We start from the raw sequence: 20187 nt of genomic DNA on the forward strand, positions 1-20187 counted from the left end.
ATAATGCGCCAAACACGGCAATGGTCATCTTGAATCACCATATATGCGAAAGTCATCTTGAAGGAAAAATAAACTCCTCTTGGATTATTATTCTGTTAAAGAGACGCATTTATGAAATCCATCTTATACTCATTTCCATTATGCTTATTTGTTAAGAAGATAACATGTGAGTTTTGTTTTCTTATTGTATTTTTTTAGGGATAATTAGTATCAAAGATAGTGTTGGAAGTGTTACTGCTTGGCTCATCGACAAAGTTATAATGAGGTAAAGATCTTTACCTGTAATAATTATCTCACTTTAAATTCTCAATATGATCAAAGTTGTAGTGCTTCTGCTGGTGCTAGCCACGCGTCATGTATGGATGGACCAAGCGGAGACTACTCTCAAGTTCATTGCATAGAGAAGGAAAAACAAGCTCTTCTCAGCTTGAAGTAAGGCTTTGTTGATCCACACAGCTTTCTATCTTCATGGAGAAGCAGCCAAAAAGATTGTTGTACATGGAAAGGAATTAGGTGTGATAACTTAACTCATCATATTATTATGCTTAATCTTCATCCAAACATAGTATACGGAGAAGAGTACAATACTATTGCACCTGGGTTCCATCCAATGGGTGGTGAAATTGGTCCCTCCTTAGTTGATTTGCAACATTTGAGGTACTTGGATCTTAGTTACAATAACTTCAGTAAAATTCCCCAAGTTTATTGGTTCTTTAACTCAAGTATCTCAACTTTGAACAAAATCCTATCATCGATGCTATTCCTTTCTAGCTTGGGAATCTCACTAGGTTACAAGTTCTCAATCTTGATATTGACAATTATGGTCTCATGATTGATAACAATCTTGAATGGCTTTCTCATCTCTCTTCCCTAAAAATCTTTAAACTGAGTAACACCAATTTCACCAAAGCCACAAATTGGTTTCAATCCATTAAAACTGCTCCCTCTTTGTCAAGTTTAAGATTATATAATTGTCTTTTTCCGACAATAGATGTCATCAACAAAAGCTCTTCAAATTCTCTCACAAAACTTGACATTGTATACAATACCATACATCCTAAGACAATTCCATGGTTGCTCAATATAAGTAGCAATCTCGTTAGTTTGACCTTTTGGGGAAATGAAGTAAGAGGTCCACTTCCAAATTGTTTTCAAAACATAAGAACTCTTGCACACATTGACCTGTCATACAATGAATTTGTTGGTGGAATACCAAAATCATTGGGAAGTCTTTGCAATCTTCAAGAGCTCTCTCTGTCAGAGAATAATTTCAATACAACACTTTCGGATGTTTTAGAAAGCCTTAGAGGTTGTGCTAAAGATTCTTTAGAAATATTGGATTTAAGATCAAACCAATTAAAAGGATCCTTTCCAATTTCGAAAGCATTTCCGGTCTTTCTAAAAGAATTAAGCCTTTATGATGATCAATTAGAAGGACCGTTGCTGCATCTTTCAAAATTTTCATCCCTAAGATTGTTGGATGTCTCTTACAATAAGCTTAATGGTACCTTACCGGATGATATTGGCAAGCTTCATCATCTTAAGATTTTGTTTCTCAAATGGAACTCTTTCACTGGTACTTTAACTGAAGCTATTGGTGAGCTCCAACATCTTGAGAATTTAGATGTCTCTTCAAACGCTTTCACGGGACTTGTCACTGAAGTTCACTTTAAAAGACTTTCCAACTTGAAAAGGCTTTCTTTTTTGGATAACCCCTTAACATTGACCTTCAACTCTACTTGGGTTCCACCATTTCAACTAGTTGATGTACTATTGGGGTCATGCAAGTTAGGTCCACAATTTCCTGCTTGGCTCAAAACCCAAAAAAAACTCTCCTTACTTGACATTTCTAATGCTCAAATTTATGATAAGATTCCAAATTGGTTTTCTAATCAGATTTTTGAGTTGAAGATTCTAAATCTGTCTTCAAATGAATTATATGGTCCTATTCCAACTTATCTATCAAATGTGAAGACATTGTTTCTCTCTAATAATATGCTTCATAGTCTAAGGACTTTTCTTTGTGAACCAGTACATGGGTCAATAGAAATTCTTCACATTTCAAATAACATGTTGAATGGAAGCCTTCTCGATTGTCATTTGAATTTAAAGAATCTGACTGTTCTGAAATTAGATAACAACAATTTCTTTGGAGAAATTCCAAGATCAATCGGTTTGTTACATGGAATTCAATATTTGCTTTTGGGGCACAATAATTTCTTTGGAAATCTTCCTTCATCCTTACAAAATTGTACGCAACTTAAGGTTCTTGATGTCGAGGATAATAATCTTGAAGGAAATATACCAACTTGGATTGGGAAAAGACTAACAAATTTGATTTTCTTTCGACTAAAATCAAATAATCTTTTTGGAGCCATACCATCAAATCTATGCCATCTTCAATCTGTTCAAATATTTGACATTTCCATGAATAATATAGGTGGACATATTCCTTCATGCATAAAAAATTTCTCCTCGATGATAGATAAAAGAGACATTTTTCAAGTAAGTAACATGCAGATACATGTTAACTTAGATGATAATATTGGTCTAAACTATGAGATGGATACATTTATTATGTGGAAAGGAGTCAACCGCCAATTCAAAGAGATTCTGAGATTAATAAATCTAATTAATCTATCAAGTAATAAATTGAATGGAAAAATTCCCGAGGAGTTAACAAATCTTGTTGAATTGATTGAACTGAACATTTCGAAGAATAATTTGAGTGGAGCTATCCCAGCGAATATTGGGAACTTGAAGAAGTTACAGAAAGGCATGAATTGCGCAAGAAGTTCTTCGCCCCCAAGCCAACGCATGAATTTGGTGCTCGGAAAACTTGCAGGTCGCAGATTAGTGCGTTCTGCTCGGGCAGTGGATTTTCCAACTCTATTGCTCAACTATCGAGTCACTAGATTTATCACACAACAAATTTTCTAGTGTAATTCCAACGAGCCTGGCTAGTTTATCTTTTTTGTCTTTCTTAGATTTGTCATGTAACAAATTATTAGGAAAAATTCCTATTGGCACTCAACTACAAAGTTTTGATGCTTTGATGTACATCGATAATGATGGATTGTGTGGACGTCCACTGGCGAATTCATGTCTTGGCGATGAGTCACCAAATTATCATCAAGATCATTCAAGTTTTGTTGAAGATGAAGAATGGTTTGACATGTCAGGGCTTCATATGGGAATTGGAGTTGGATTTGTAGTCGGATTTGCTGGAATTTGTGGTATTTTATTGCTTAATACTTCAGGGAGACTTGCCTTCTTCAATTTTGTTGATTCTTTTGGAGATTGCTTATATGTGATAATTTGTGTCAACATGACTTTATTGAAGAGAAGTCTTTCTAAGTAGCAGGTAATTAATTATGAATAATTTTTCACAAACATTTCAGTAATTAAGATGAATTTAACTATTTTTAGTTATATATCAATTCTTTTTCTCCCCTACATAATTTTGTTTCCATGTTTTGTTTCTCAGAAATCTATTATGAAAAGCTTATTCATCAACTGGTGGTGTCTATCAAATGTCACAAGGTGGAGGTTTGCATTTCAAGTAGTACTAATGGATACTCCTCCATGAAGTTCATCAATTACAATGGCTCTGAAATTCTCTTCTTTTTGTAACTGTATTTTTATCTTTTCAAGTTACATAATAAAAATTCTCTTTATTTTTAACTTCGTACGTGAATTTAGTGTTCAATTTGATGTTTATGCTCTACTTTATCAAAGGTAGATTTTATACAATTCCTAAACTGAAAATATGTTCTTCGCAAAGTTTTTATTTTACTTTGCTACAACATAATTAGTTGGATTTAAAATGTGGCTTATTTCTACTCTTTTGAACTTCCAAAAAATAATAATACCATATTTATGGATTTAAAGTTTGCATTCGAAGTAGTGCTAATGGATAGAAATCTACATTCACGATATGTAGTTGGATTTGTCTAATCGTCTGACCATCTCAACAATTCCTGAATACGATCTTAAAACTTATGTGTTTGGATAGAAATCTAATTTTACCGAAAATATGAATTAACGATATTTTTAAATGTTAATATTATAAATATTTAGTGGCATTTTACATTTGCTATTTTAGTGCTATTAAAAGTTAAAGAACTGTCACTAAATTAGATTATTTTTAGGGGCAATTTAAAATATCAATTAATTATAATTAGTAATAATTTTTAAATGTCACTAAATCATTTGTTATTTATTTATTTTTATATTCATAAAATAATTTTAGTGATATTTCAAAAATGCTAATAAGTTACGGTACTGACATAATTTTAAAAATGTCATCGAAAAATATTTTTATAATATATAATTTGTTTCAATTAAAATTTTTTTAGGCATGTCATTGATTTTTTTTCATATATTAAACGGAATATAATCATTTAATAACTTATATTTTATTGAAATGTAACTTTGGTAACCTTTAATACCAACATTTTTTATCAAGTACCTGTATAAATAACATCAGGAAAAAACAATAGTTCCTTTTATTTGTTTTGATGCTTTAAAAAGATAAATAATAGTTTTAAAAAGATAATGAAAACACATTACATTAAAATAATAGTTAGTAAAGTTGAGACCTTTCATCTCTTACAAGACAAGGCAGGCAGAGCAGGGGCAATTGGTGATATCTTACGAAGAAGAAGAAGAACGGTGATATCTTACGAAGAAGAAGAAGAACGGGTTTGCGACTAAATCCATCGCCACCGCAGTAGACTTCTTCAGTAGGTTAGTGGGTGTTTTCCTTTTTTCCCCTTCTCTGTAGCATGCATGTGTTTTTGGTGCTTTCTTTATGGTGTCTGGGTATTAATTTTGTGGAATCATGACTTTGAATGTGAGAGTAATTGTTTTTTGTATGAGTAAACAGAAAGTTCATGTTATTTATTTGATTTTTTTCCTTCTGTGTTTGTGTTTACTTGTGCATTGGAGCAGGGGGACATGATACTGCATAGGTACAATGCCCCTGTTGCACCAGAATTTGATACACAGGAATATCAGTTGGCAGGTTAATTTCAACCAATATGACTTGGCATCTCAGTGGAAATTTAACCACAGGAGGACATCAAATGTTGTCCCGAGAAGGAAAAAATATACAACTCGGAGGGCATCTGTCAATTCCAACAGATGAGCATAGTTGAAGCAAATGAGGAAATCTTTGACAAACTAGTTTATGTATTTTGACAAACTATTGTGGCAATATGTTACAACTTAAACAATACAAGACAACATAAATTAAGATGAAATACACAAAAGTGAGAGAATCGATCGTCCTATGAAGTACATACAGATGAAGACTACCTATGCAATATTTAAGAGCCAATTACACACAGAGGAATACATGTTATCAATAGACATCTTTATTAGTTGGTCCACTTCATGATGCTCTTCTTCAGTCTCCCAATTTTCACTTCTACTGTCACAAGAATCCAATCCATGGAGTTTTCAGTGAAACGAAAAAAAGCATGCCTCCAGTTTCTATTGAAAACCAGACTCCCAATTACTCCCCATAATCCAGTTGCATATCCAAGTGTTACCATAGAGTAAAACCATATTCTTTCGATCCTACTATCTTTGTAGTCATCATCATCTTCGTGGGCATTGGTCGTTGGTGAAATTTTTCTCCGATCATCATCTCCAGAACATTTCTTTCGCAATGGGGTTCCACACAGTTCATTGTTGCCAACATAGATATTTGGATCATCCAGCGTTTGAAGTTGAGCTCCTGTTGGAATTTTGCCTGACAGATTGTTGTAAGACAAGTCGAGCTTGTTTAGTGATAACAATTTGGACATGCTTTGTGGAATTTCACCAAAAAGTTTGTTGTTTGAAAGGTCAAGAGACTCCAAGGACTTCAACTCTTCAATATTGTTAGGAATATTGCCTGACAAATGATTATGGGACAAATTCAAACCACGCAAGGCAGATAGCACACATAGCTCTTCTGGAATTATCCCAACTAACTTATTGCTTGAGAGGTCCAAATTATCAAGAAGTAGAAGTATTTTTGTATACTCTAAGTCTCTTCCTTTCATCACCTGCGAAACCTTCTTTTTTCCCCATCCAGTTCCATATTCAACACCGGGAGGAGCCCTTTCATCAATTAAACTTGAATAATTTCTTTCAACAATCATTCCAGTGAGATTGCCAAAGCAATGAGGAATTTTTCCTCTCAAATTGTTATTTGCAAGATCTAAAATTTTCAGCACAGAGAGCTTGCAAAAGCTTAAAGGGATACTTCCACTAAACATGTTGTTGCGTAGCCTCAAAATTGTTATGTTTAGGAAGCTATCTCCTCCAATCCAAGTTGGTAGAGGTCCAGAAAAGTTATTATCACCAAGATCAAGAAGCATCATTTCAGAGCAACCCCTTAAAGCCAAAGGAGGTTCCCCATTAAGATGATTATCGTTCATATGCAACCGTCTCAACTGTAATAATTTCCCCATTGAGCATGGAATAGTCCCTGACAAGTTGTTGTGTGATAGATTGATGACTTTCACGATTTGGCTCTCTCTCCAACAGTGAGGCAATATCCCAGAAAGCTTGTTTCTCGAGAGATCTAGAGTGATCAAACGTTCTAGTTCGCATAATGATTCTGGAATTGAACCATTTATCAAGTTGTTGCCAAGATTTAGAGTCAATAAAAAAGGCATGGGGCCAACATTCTTTGGAAGCTGCCCACTGATTTGGTTCATAGAGAGATCCAAAAAGACCATCTTTGACATGCTATGAAGCCAATTTGGAAATGTTCCAACAATATTAGCATTTGAGAGATTCAATTCAGTTGCCTCTCTTTGTGTTTGAAGCCATTGAGGGAACTCATGAGACCCTACAACTTTGCAAGAAGCCATGTTGATGTGATCAAGACTAAAAGGAGGGATCCAATTTGAATTCATATACCATGAGAAATTGTTGGAACCAATTAACAAACTTTTCAACCTTGAAAGATTAGCAAAGTCATCCTCAGATATAATACCTTGCAAGGAATTTGATGATATATCCAAGAATGTTAGGGAAACTAATTTCCAAAGTGATTTAGGAAAGCTTCCATTTAATTGATTTCTAGAAAGATCTAACCAGCTCAACAATGACAATTTTCCCAGTGTTTGTGGAATGACCCCATTCAAATTGTTATATGAAAGATCCAACCCCTCTAAGATTGACAATTTCCCAATTGTTTGTGGAATAATCCCAGTCAACTGATTATTTGACAGAAGAATTCCTCTCAAACTTGACAATCTTCCCAAGGATTCAGGAATCGACCCAATTAGCTTGTTATATGATAGCTCTAAAAATTCCAAATTTGAAAATTTTCCAAGTGAAGATGGTATTGGACCGTGAAATATATTCCTGGAAAGATCAAGGTATCTTAAGGATTTTAGTTCTTCTAACCAACTAGACAAAGGACCACTCATTTTGTTATATGCTAAGTTTAATGACTCTAGATTATATTTGGCACATTTGGTTGAATTTATTTGATGAAGATCTAACACTTCTCCAATTGTGTTGTCTGACAAATCTAATGACTTCAACGAACAAGCATTATTTATTATATAGACCAAGCCACCTTCTCCTTCAAAGCTATCATAATTATTCCATGCAAGATTAAGGTAAACAAGGCTCTTAAAATCACCCAACCAGGTTGGAATTGAGGAACTACTAACATAAAAGGTATTTGAAAGATCAAGTACTTCAAGAGAAGTCATATTTTTGAGATCATTAAGAATTTATCTTCCAAGAAAATTCATGGAAAGGTCTAGGTATCGAACACTGGCAGAGAATGTGGAATTGATCGAACGCCAAGGAAAATTGACCATATTTAGTCTACAATCAGATAGGCTGATATGTGACAGAGAAGGAAGGTTGGTAAGTACCTGCATTAAATCTGATGCATTCCAACAGTTTACCCAATTCATATCAAGGTATTGGAGAGACAAAAGATTTGAAGCCCACTGGAAAGTAGGATTACTAACACCGAAAAGACCTTGAAGATCAAGCACTTGCAAGCTAGTAAGATTTCCAAATTGAAGAGAAATATTTCCACTAAAGTTTGCAAAAGACAGATTCAAATACTTCATATTCTTCATTGAGCCAAAGAAGTTGGGAATCCTACTAGAACTGAAGTTGTTTCCGCTGAGGTCCAAGTAGTTGAGATGTTGCAGCTCCAACAAACTAGAGCTCACCTCATTAGCTTGTAAGTCAGGCAACAAAGGCCATGGGGAAAGTGTATTATATCTGTTGAAAGGTGAATATGAGAAATCCATTGATGAGGATCTGAGATGAAGCTTGACAACATGACCCGTGGTTTGATTGCAGGCTACTCCTTTCCATTGGCAGCAATCTTGACCTTGCCAGGAGGACAACTTGTGTGAAGGATCTTGAAAAGCTTTGTTTCAAGCTTAGGAGAGCTTGTCTCTCTCTTTCTATGCAACCAAAGGTAGTACCACTCATGCTTGATATGCAATGACAGAGAAGAACCACGAATATCACTTCCATGCGAGGATACCTCTCCATGTTTTAATCAGACAAGAAGCTTTCACTTAGTCTTTGGTGTAAAAAATATACATAGACTAATTAATTTTTTGGGCAGCTTGCTTTTAATTAAGGAATACGAAATAGAGCATAATATTATTGACTTATTTGGTTGCCAAAATTAAGCTTTGATCAAAATATATGATATAATTGTAACATTGAAAGAACAACGAAGAAAAGAATAACCCATAAGAATAAATGATAAACTAACGAAAGCAGGTTTAACAAATGATATGTAATAGGGTTATAGAGTTTGTATGCCAAATAATGTTTGGATATGTAGCACACCAAATTATTATTTTATTTATTTATTTATACTAGCTAGTGTTTGATTAATTGTTTTATTTTGTTTATTTAAATGTTAAGTGAATAATTGTTTGATCTAATTTAATTGTTTTTATTTAGTTATTTTGTGCTTAAGTGCAAGTGTGTTTGATTGTGTGTGTGAGTGTATGGTATAAGTTAAAAACATGCGCATAGTTGTTTGTGGATAGCCATGAACCTATACTAGATTAAGGAATGTGGGTGTTTCCCTAATTATAGAATTCTAAGAGAGAGAGAGAGTAGGCGTGTGGGAAGTAAAGACCGAGGAAAAGAATTGTTTCCTTATTTAGCTAGGTTGACATATTCTTTTCTTTGATTATTTTAATTTAAAGGAAAAATAAAAAAAATATATAGAATTTGGGAAAGTTCCATTTTCCCACCTACACTTAGGGTTCGACCATTAGGCCGTTAAATAGAAAAATGAGAGCATGAAGAGCTCTTAGGGTGGCTGCTGAATACCTAGAGAGCAAAAGAGAGAGAGAGAGAGAGCTCGTGACGGGGAGAAAGAAAGAGGAGAAAGAGAGAAGGGTTTCGTAAACCTAGGAGGAGCAAAGGTAATATGATGTTATTGTATTTTGTTGAATCCTCTAGTCTATTATTCTCTTCTTGAATCTAAGAATTTTGTGTTTTTGGTATTGGTTGAACCTAGGTATCAAAGACTTAACCTATAGTTAGTGTGATTTAACACTATCAAGGAGGAAACGGAAATTCTACCTATTCATCTCTTTCTTTGATTTTGTGATTTCTTGATTGGTTGATTTTCATAGAAAAGCATGCTAGTGTTGTGGTTTGATTTTCTTTTGCATGAAGGTTGTGTTTTGATATTGGTAATTTTGACTTTGAATATAATTGAATCCATTATTGTTTTGGAAGAGAAAATGTGAAGTTGATTTAAACTAGATTCTAAGTGAAGGAGGCAACTCATAATACCAGTAGACAAAGAAACTATATTCTATGTTCAAACTAGTCTTTATGTAATATCAAAGTGAAGAAGGACTATAGAGCAAACGGTAACGTAAGTTTGTTGAAAACTATGGTTCTTCAAATTTATATATCAATAAAAGTGACTATGTAGGTCATCTTTTTTTAGTCGAACCACTTTAAAATATTATGTTATTTACATTCTTGTATCTGTATTCTTGAATCTATGGTCTAATGTTCTTAAGTTACGAAAAATCGAATCAACTGATGTATAGATAGTTTTCATTTAGAAAAATGATATTTTCCCTGTCCTAAAAGGTACCTTTTTCACCTCTCACTTATTTTAATTAATTAATTATTACAAAGTATATTATATATTCAGATAAATAATTAATAAAAATTTATATTTTACTCACATACATTAGGTATTATAATTACTTTATTAGTTTTAAGAAATATGTTTTTTATATGTAGTTTCATTTTCACAAGCATAGAAATTGAATATTATAATTTTACTGTCGATTTTTATTCTAATAATATATTTTATTTTTATTTTAAATTATTTATTTATGTTTATATTTATTTTTATTTTTAGTTGAAGAAATTGCGATTAAATTTGTATCCTTAAAAAAATATTTTAATTACTTTAAACAACAAATTATAGAAAGTGAAAAGATATTTTAATTTTTAAAAAAATTACTAGGAGCCAATTTTGTACTAGAAAAATGTTTGAAGGTGTTTGAAAAAGAAATTTAATGAAAAAAAGTGAAGGATTTATCTAGAAATAAGTGGGAAGAAAATATGGAAGGATTTATAATTTAAAATATTATCATTGGTAAATTTAATTTGTCAAAAAACATTATTTAATTTAACATATCAAAATCAACAGAGACTCAACAAAAAAAAAAAAAAGGATAAACTACAGTCTGAAAAATGTAATGATCTAACGAAAAAATGCACTCATACTATATATTGATGAATAGAACTGAAATAAATTAAGATCGAAAACAGAGATTGTCAAAGAAATCGTACCTTCAGCCGACGAACTATGAACTTTCTTTTTTGTTCTTTTAAAATCTCTCTCTAACCAAAGCCAAGCTTTTTATTAGAACTTTTGGAGCAGTTACCACTTCATATGAGATACACATTGAGATCACATGATTCTTTAAATAACTTTAATGATAAAAAAAAAATGTGTGGACCACCTGTTTTTGGAAAATAAATACATTAATAAAATATTATTCTTTTAATAGTTTTTAATACACTAATATTTAATACTTATATAAATATAATACATAATCTTAATTTTTATTGAAAAATTATCATTTATGTTTTAAAAATGTTTTAATATTATATTTATATATATATTTAGAAAATATCATAAACAATATTTTGGTTTAATTTTTCCAATAATATGTTTGTGTCATTCTTTTGTATATAATATTGTTTATTTATTTAAAATTTATATGACAATGATACAAATTTACTAAATATATACTAGATACAAGTAACATGCAATGCACATTTTTTTAGTTTTATTTATAGAATTTATTAATTATTTTTATTAAATTTATACTACTGTCATATAAATTTTAAATAAACATCATATTTTAATTAGATAATTTATTTATGTTTGTTCTGGTTTTTGAATTTGGGAGTAACACAAATTCACATAGGTATTCTCCATTTAATTGTTATATATTATATGTTTAATATAATATTAAATATTATACATGGATTTTAAATTTAAGTTTCTTGCTAGTTTTTTTTTCTTAAAAAAAAATTGTTAATAATTGATAGTAGATTATATTATATGTTTAATATAATATTACTCTATAAGTGAGTTTAAATTTAATTAAATTTTATTTATGTTATAAAATGTATGATTTTATTATTTTTAAATAACTATCATCGTAAAATATTTAAAAATTATCATATTTTAATTTGTTTAATTATTTATTGTTTTTAAATAATTATCAATATAAATATATGTCAAAAATATCATATTTTAAATTGTTTAATTATTTACTATTTTTAAATATCTATTATTGTAAACTATCTAAAAAAATATTATATTTTAATTTTTTAGATAATTTATTTTATTTAAGTTTAAGTGATATTTACAAACTACTATTAAATATAAGAATATTCCATTAAAGTTAACATTAAAAAAATAAAAAACCCTTAAAATGAAGAATTTCTATTATTTACCTACTTATTATATAAAAGATATATATATTATATATGTATATATAATATCTTATATTTAAGAGTATTATCTTCTTTGAGTTGCAAAGTAATGGGAGAGAGACTTTTGTTGGTCTACATCGGTACATATATGCTTCACACGTATACATGTTAGGATAAACTTATGGATATTATCAACAAAGAATATGTGTATAATTTATATAAATTTAAATGGAGAGAGCAATGAACTATCAACCTCGTTTATAATTAAATATATTTTCAAAATTCTAAATGAATAGTTAACCATCATTGTCACCTTTTTTTTTTTTTCTCTTCCCCCATTTTGAGGTTGTTTGAATAGTTCATATATTTATAAATATATAAGACATTAAAATTTAGAAAATAATTTCATAATTTAATTTCTAACTAGATTGATCCGACGAAGTAGCCTTAATTCCCTCCTCCATCGGGAAATTCAGAGAGGTTGTTGCCTTATCTATATAAAGTAGACATCAATAGCAAAGACACTTGGGACTATTTCAATATTTGTAACTCTCTACAACCAATATTCAAGAGAAAAAAAAACAAATAGATTAGTTTAGATGGGAATTTCAAATTTTAATTTCCAATTAGATGAATTTTCAATATTACAAAAAGAATAAATATCATTTTGGCACTTGTGTTTTGCGAAAGTTATTGATCAGACCATTTATTTTATTAAATCACAATTTGGATCCTATGTTTTGTAAAATAGAACAAAATAATACTCGCTCTGAGACTGATTTTGGTCAAATACTTTTTCAATATAACTAAAATACCCTCATATATTTTTATTTGATGAATTTTAAATATTAAAATTGAAAAAAATCATTTTAAAATTATAAAATAAAATATTATTTAATAAAAAATTTGATATAAAATTTTAAAAAAAAAACAAGAAAATTGTTAAAAAAAAACTAAAACCATTTTTTCGTTAAATAAAAATGAAAACAAGTTATGAATCTAAAATACATTAAAAATTAAATATGAGGCTGAACGAGTCCTAAATCTCTAATCTTCATCTTCATCTTCTTATTCTTCTTTAACTAGGGGTTGGGAGAAATTACTTCGTACCAACAAGACACTAATTATAACTCGAAATTTCCAAAATTATAATATACTTTATGTGATTTTTTTGGGAGAAATTACTTCCTAGGTCATAATATTCATTAAACATAAGTCATGCTACAAGTCTTTTTTTGGTTAAATATTGCTTAGATCTTGGTTCTGTCAGTGATCACACTAGTTAATCAATCCAACACCTACATGACTCACTTTTTGACAAAGCTAACCTTGAGCAATCAATCAACCTTATTCATTGATTTTAGTAAAAAGTTATATGTGTCATTCGCTATATAGATGATAAAAATATATAGTGTTGACCTGAACATTTCATGCCCAAAACATAAGCTAAAAATATATAGATGATATCAAGTCATGTTCTGTGCCAATCAAATTTTTGTTTTACTTGAAAGACTTTGACTTCATTTTCCATTTTTTATATATTTATTATTTTATTTTCTTTCACAATTATTGATAAAAATATTCAGAAAAATATATTTTATAATTATCTTTTAATATTTATGTCTAGATACTTATTAATTTAAATATAACTTGCTTATTAGTTAAGAATTAGAATTTCTCCCTTTTTTGATCCTTTATATATAAATCAATGTTCAATAAAGAACCTCTCTTACATAGTTATTCAACTCTTTTCAGGCTCGTTTGGTATGTGAAATTGGATTCAACTGGATAGAATTATTAATTAGGATTGGTTTGAATTAGAATGAATTATATTGTATTAGTACTATACTTTTTTTGGTACAATACAAGACTAAATAAAATATAAAATATTTTTTTAATAAATTTCTCAAGTTATTTTTTTATTAATAAAAAATAATATAAGAGATTTGATAAACAATAATAATAATTTAAATGAAAATAATAATTTTTGAAATTAAATAATATAAATTCTAAAATTGGAAATTTTATAAAAAAAAATCTTTTTATTTAAAAGATAATTTTAATATTATTGATTTTTGGAATATTAAATGGTTTGAATTAGTTTGTAAGATTTTCATATAATTCTTTATTTAGTTTGATTTTATCATAATATATATATATATATATATATATATAAGAGAAGTTGTAAACTATTATATGCTTACTCAAAATCATTTCTGGAATATTTGTCTTTTATTTTTCGTGCTGCTCAAGGTAATAAACTTCAGGAAATTAAATCTGTGAAGTAATTAATTATTACTTCTATCTTGAGAAATGTGATCTGACTTTACTTACTTAGCTAAGATAGAGTCCAAGGTAGAGTAGCATACTTTGCACAATTTTTTATTAGCATTCTTGCTACACGAATCTATTACACATCCCCAAATCTAGTCAGGTACGTGTAGCATACTTTGCACAATTTTTTATTTTTTTTATGGGATATTTGTGATGGAGAAATAATCTCCTAATAAAAAGCAAGAATATTTGAAGATATTATTGATAGATGAAAAATTATTATTTTTAAAATATTCGAATCCAACAAATACGAATTTGGTAGGAACAGCACGAAAAATTTCCTGATTTCAATTTCAAGAACTTTACTTAGCTAAGATATATAGTAGTATGATAGTATTTATAGCATTATCTTTGTAACTGTGGATTTTTGGTTCAGACCGGGAATTATTTGGACACTCATAGTAGTACTTATAGATTTTCTAAGTATAACCTATAGTTTAAGAATATTAAGTTTAACCTAAGATTGATTAATATGACTAATATTAAGGATTATATTTATTATATTATAAGGTTTAGATAGACCCAATAAGATAGTAACACTTATCATATGTATGATTATTAAGAAATTATTATTTTAATAAGAGAAATATAAGACTTAGTCTTCACCAAAATCTGATAGGAGCATGACATTTATCACAATTTTATTTATTTGTGGATTAGGTTGATATTTAGATAATTAAATAGATTTTTCGTAACTTTAGGGTACTGTAACTTCCGACCTGTTTTTGACCCAGTTATATTAGGTATTTCGAAAAATAGTATTTCTTAAAAGTTGTAGATAATTTAATGAGATTTCTAAAAGAGAGTCCAAATCAGAGTTCTACAACTCCAGATATGTTGATTTTACTGAAAGGGAGTTTAGAGTTACGAGATTTAGGGAGTTAGAAGTTAGGATTCTATTTGTTTTTATTATTTTAAAATCAAGCTTTGAATCCTTAAATCTCTCTGAAAATTTTGAAAAATTCCTAAGCCTTTGGCTGAAGGATATTCAAATATTTTCAATTAAATTTTTTTTTTTATTCAAAGCCAAAAAGAAGATTTTTATTCCTAGAACTCTATAAATAGGACCTAGCACCAAGCATTTTTCATTCATCAAGCTAAGTTCAGAGGCTGCAAGTTGCTAGGTTATTGTGAGAGTGTAAACACTTGGGTTGGGGATTATAAGCTTGATCATCATCAAACACTTTGGGAAGTGAGGTTCGTTAGTATCTCGGTTGTGGTTAGATTGGTCTTTCAAGTCTTTGAGGTAACCAAAACTCTAGTTCATTTCTGTATTATGTTATTCTCTTTCTCATAGTCTTCTACTCAATCTCTAACCTTAATCTTCATTTTGGTTAGGAAATCTAAGCTCTTGAGCACATAAGTTTTGGGTAAGTGTACTTTCAATGGTTTAGTCTTCCCATTTTCCTTTTCATCTCTTTTCTTCTTTAGACTCACTCTTTCTAATGGTTATTAGGAGTGTTCCAAAAAGTCCCAACTCAGTCCACATATCCCGGTAACTTTGGTAAGGAAAATAGGCTAGAATCAATATGTTTATGTTTATGTTATCTTATGTGTTATGTTATGATATGTTATGAATATGTTATGATTGTGTATGTTTGTAGGCTTGGGCTTATGCCCTATTTGACTAACAAGACCCCAAAAAGATTGTGGGCATAAGCCTATTTAGCTGGTAGGACCCCACTAATCTCATGGGCATAAGCTTGTTTAGTCTATGGGACCCCAAGTAATAATGGCCATTATAATAAGTGTATTATGTGTTATGATATGTCTTTATGTTTATTACGAAATTTATGTTTATGACTATGCGTTAGATTTTCCTTGCTGGGCATTAGGCTCATTCCTTTCTGTTTATGTGCAGGAAAATAAGCTTTAGAGGCGGTAAGATTCGTGACGCTTAGAGGATGTGTATCGATGGTGGATGGAGTCAAGGAGCCGAGCGTTATTCGATTCGAGGATGTAGTCTTGTTTATGTTTTTATGGTTTTAAATGTATTTTCCACATTTTCTATGTAACTCTTATTACTTTAAGTTATTTTTGTTTTAAAGACAATGGGTACCCATATCCTATTTATTTTATGAAAGTAACATTTGTTTCTACAAGTTTCTAATAAAGTATGGTATTTCCGCAAAAATGTAAGTTTTATGTATAGATTTGTTAATGGACCAAATAGTCTAGATTAGTGGGTCATTACATTTTAGCTCCTAAGATTTTCCCAGCCCAATTCCTTGTTTTAACTAGCTTCCACCAGAATTTTCCTTAAGTTTGTCTTAGAGAGTGAAAGAGAGAGGAAGATGAGAACTATCTTCAGCTCGAAGGAAAATAAGTGTCGGTTTCTACAAGCCTCTAAATAATTCTTCCCTTTGTTTTTTTTTAACTTAGTCTATGTGGTCAGCTCAAGGCTCGAGGTACCAAAACGTCCCCGAGGGCAAAATGGTAAATTTCCCCAATATTCCCTCCTAGACATTCTATCCTCAAATATATCTCCAAATATTTATTTTCATAACCCGATAACCCCATAATATATCTAATACCCACACTACCCCTCGACTCTCCCCAAGTCGGATTCTCAACCCTGTTGTGACTTTCTGGCTAACCGCTCCCCAGGACTGTCTCGGATCGTGCTGCACTGACATATCACATATATATATAACATTTATCACATTTATACCCCTAATATCCAAACGGGGCCCACATGCATATTTTACTCAACTAAACATGCATCATTATCATATATTCACATGAATACACATATCAACATATCAATTCATTTATTTCCCTCCAGGCACACTAATCAAGGCCCTAAGCCCTATTAGCAAATTCAGGTCATTACAGTTTCCAACTGCAAGGAGACTAGAATTGGAACAAGATTGCCCAGCACTCAAGGCATATGGAACCCAAGATAATTAAATTTGTCTTAGATGCATGTGTTTTTAGAGGATGATACTTCGATTTTGGAACGCTAAATCAAAATCTACTAAACATACATGTACATTTTTTAACAATTTTTAATCACTAGCAAAGCCATGAAGGATAAAAAGCCACAACTTGGAATCCATCAAGGGTTGTCCATATCAAACAAGGAAAAATGATAAGCTTGAATGAATTTTGGAAACAAATATATTGTTTTAAGAATATGTTTATTTTATTCCGATTTTTGAAATTTTCAATTTCAGTTTTTCTTATTACATCAACAACAATTTGTAGTTACTTTCACAAGTAATAAAATCTTATTTCTTTAAATGGATGTGAATTGTGGGGTGGATGTATGAAAAATGGGCCATACCTATTGCAACTAAACGAACCATATGTTCTAAATAATTAGTTGTTTAAGACAGCTAAATCTAGGACCGTTAAACGACAAAAGGTCAATAACGTTAGAAATGACGTACCTTTGGCATTTTCACTTTAGTCATATTTTCTATGATAGGATTCAAATACTAACAAAGGCTGGGCCTTTGAGGGAACTCACCTAGGGTGACCTACCTGTTTGTGAATCTAGTCTCGAGGGCAGAATGACAAAGCATCCATTCTCTGTGATAGGAGAAAGGGCCAAATGTAACGCCCTAATTTCTCATAGACTACCGAGAACACAGCGTTGGGTCATAATTGTAAATATTTCTCTTTTATTTAATAAAAACTTAAAAAAAAAAATACATGGATCCATGGTTTTATAAAAAATAAAAAAAATACTTGTCTTTAACATAAAAATGAGCAACATTTAAATAAAACAAACTTTAAAATAAATAAATAATTTAGCCCGCTTGATCTTGCTCGACTATATGGTCCCCAACGAATACATCACGAAGCTCTTAGTTCTCACTCGCAACCGACCTTTCTATCCTTAATTTCCTGAAATAACAACATTATAAGAAATGAGCTTCTAAGCCCAGTAAGGAGAATACAAACAAGGGTTAGTCATATAATCAAACATAACACATATTCACCAAAGTCATACAAACACAAACATCTAGATCGTATCATATCTTAAGTCATAATTCTAAATCATAAATCAAAGTCATAGATCACAGGTCATACTCTAAGTCATAAGTCATAGGTAATAGGTCATAAATCATAACTATAGGTCATATATCACAATCATAACTAAAAATAACAAGTCAGATATAATAAAAAGATAAGTACTTATACAGGGGTGGCAATTAAGCCCCGGACAAAAGTCTGTCATACACCGGACATAGGTCCTTCATAAAGTTTTGGCAACCGAGCCTACCGGACATAGTCCGTCATACATCATTGGACACCTTAGGTCCAGACACACTTACCCCTTTATTGTACCTAAAATGTTAGGTCATACAAACATAAACTATATCATACATTACATAAACTAGATCATAATACTAAACTATCTAATTTTCCTTACCAACACAAGGATAATTGAGAACAAATGCGGGGCTTGGACCACTCCTAAAACCAGCAATAAAAATGGTGAGTATTTCTAAAGGAAAGAGATGAAAGGAATAGAACTAAACCACCAAGATGAAACTTACTGAAAAGATAACTTAAGTTCAAAGAACTTTAAAACCTAACCACAAAACTATAACTGTAACGACCCAAAATCGCTAATAAGGCTTAAGGGCCTTGATTAGTGTGCCTGGAGGGCATAATGGAATTTATGTGTGATTTTATGAGTTTAATGCATGGTTATGATTTAAAGCATGTTATATGACTAATTGAACATTGAGATTCATGACTACGTGGTTAGTATGCATGTTAGGTGAAATAATTATGCATGTGGACCCCGTTTGCATGATAGGGGTAAATTGGTAATTTTAGCCCACTGAGGGCATATATGTGATAATTGTAATCTGTGATTTGTACCACGCGAGTGTGGTGTTATTTTTGTGATGCACGTGCCGAGACGGTCCTAGAGAGCTAGTTAACTTAAGAGTCACAACGGGATTTCTATACCCGGCTCAGGAGGAGCCTAGGGGTACTTTGGGAACTTTATGGTTAAGATTGAGATTTAGCGGGTAATGGTTATTGGTGATTGAGTAACCTGGGTAACCATTAGTTACTGCTGAGAGTAACAAGTTCTAGATAGAAAATGGTAGAAATGAAATAGAAGTAAAAGGACTTAAGTGCCCTTGAGGTTTAGTTGGGAAAGGATAGGCAAGGAGGGGTACAATGGTCATTTGGCTGGGAATTTGATAAATGGCAGCTGGGTTATATGGGGTACACGGTTTGGGGCTTAGTCATTTTGGTGGTTTTGTTTAAAATTAAGAAAGGAAAAGCTAGAAGGAGACCTAGGGCAAGAAGAAGGAGAAGAAGAAGAAGATGAGTGATGGAGATGAAATTTGAAGACTTAGGAGATGGATCAAGGAAGCATAGGGTTGGATTCTTCATTCAAGGTATGGATTCTAAGTAATTTAAGGCTTGTTTCTGTTATGGGTTAAGGAATTTGAGCATGGTTTAAGTTTGAACTTTGAGTTTTTATTTTTCTGAAATTGAAATCAAGGATGTGGATTTTGGGGATTTGATTGTGTGTTTGGATTTCTTTGATGATGTTTATGGGTTGATGTATGGTCTATTTGAAGTTTGGAATTGGTTTTGGGGTTTAGGTATTGGTTTGGTATGATTTGGGAAGGTTTTAGCTCGGAGAAAATGCAGAGGAAAAACCCAGAATTCTGGGTCTGCGAAGGCGTGCCGCGGCACAGTTTTTGCGTGCCGCGGCACAGTTTTTGCGGGCCGCGGCGTGGAGCCCCTGTCTTGCTGGGTGCCGCGGCACAAGAAAGTTGTGCCGTGGCACAAGGCCAATTTCAGGATGTCATTTTTGGCAATTTTAGGCCTTTGCTCCGGGGGTTCGGGGGATGTCTCCGGGGTATTGTTTTAGGGATTTGGGAGTCCCGA

General features: G+C 31.3%; 3 protein-coding genes and 1 long non-coding RNA gene across 6 annotated transcripts; 2 read left to right on the top strand and 2 right to left on the bottom strand.

Annotated features, from left to right (window-relative positions):
* The first annotated feature begins 541 nt into the window (after positions 1–541).
* On the top strand, positions 542–3633 carry LOC133784644 (receptor-like protein EIX2). The gene is made up of 4 exons (XM_062223936.1): positions 542–657; positions 789–2776; positions 3012–3236; positions 3488–3633. Exons 1-4 carry the CDS (start codon positions 542–544, stop codon positions 3631–3633), a joined length of 2475 nt encoding a protein of 824 aa, XP_062079920.1.
* Positions 3634–5173: 1540 nt separating this feature from the next.
* LOC133781586 (receptor-like protein EIX2) lies at positions 5174–10842 on the bottom strand. The gene is made up of 2 exons (XM_062220620.1): positions 10828–10842; positions 5174–8526 (listed from the first exon to the last, which is right to left on the bottom strand). The coding sequence occupies exon 2, from the start codon at positions 7722–7724 to the stop codon at positions 5382–5384; it is 2343 nt and encodes a 780-aa protein (XP_062076604.1). The 5' UTR covers positions 7725–8526; positions 10828–10842; the 3' UTR covers positions 5174–5381.
* Positions 7746–8282, bottom strand: LOC133784645 (receptor-like protein EIX1). Its single transcript, XM_062223937.1, has one exon. The coding sequence runs from the start codon at positions 8280–8282 to the stop codon at positions 7746–7748; it is 537 nt and encodes a 178-aa protein (XP_062079921.1).
* Positions 9243–16453, top strand: LOC133781587 (uncharacterized). 3 transcript variants are annotated; one of them, XR_009870161.1, is made up of 2 exons: positions 9243–9428; positions 16181–16453. It is a non-coding gene; the product is annotated as an uncharacterized LOC133781587 (long non-coding RNA). The 3 variants fall into 3 exon arrangements; XR_009870160.1 differs by lacking the exon at positions 16181–16453 and adding an exon at positions 9524–9972; XR_009870162.1 differs by lacking the exon at positions 9243–9428 and adding an exon at positions 15192–15823.
* The last annotated feature ends 3734 nt before the right edge of the window (positions 16454–20187 follow it).

Source organism: Humulus lupulus, chromosome 6 (assembly GCF_963169125.1).
Source record: "Humulus lupulus chromosome 6, drHumLupu1.1, whole genome shotgun sequence".
Taxonomy (NCBI): Eukaryota; Viridiplantae; Streptophyta; class Magnoliopsida; order Rosales; family Cannabaceae; genus Humulus; species Humulus lupulus.

Excerpts from the sequence above, each read along its gene's own strand:
- LOC133784644 (XM_062223936.1), top strand. The coding sequence starts at position 542 with ATGCTTAATCTTCATCCAAACATAGTATACGGAGAAGAGTACAATACT. Across the intron at positions 2,777-3,011 it reads CTTGAAGAAGTTACAGAAAG|GAAAAATTCCTATTGGCACT; the intron begins GCATGAATTGCG and ends ACAAATTATTAG. Across the intron at positions 3,237-3,487 it reads CGGATTTGCTGGAATTTGTG|AAATCTATTATGAAAAGCTT; the intron begins GTATTTTATTGC and ends TTTGTTTCTCAG.
- LOC133784645 (XM_062223937.1), bottom strand. The coding sequence starts at position 8,282 with ATGGATTTCTCATATTCACCTTTCAACAGATATAATACACTTTCCCCA.
- LOC133781586 (XM_062220620.1), bottom strand. The coding sequence starts at position 7,724 with ATGACTTCTCTTGAAGTACTTGATCTTTCAAATACCTTTTATGTTAGT.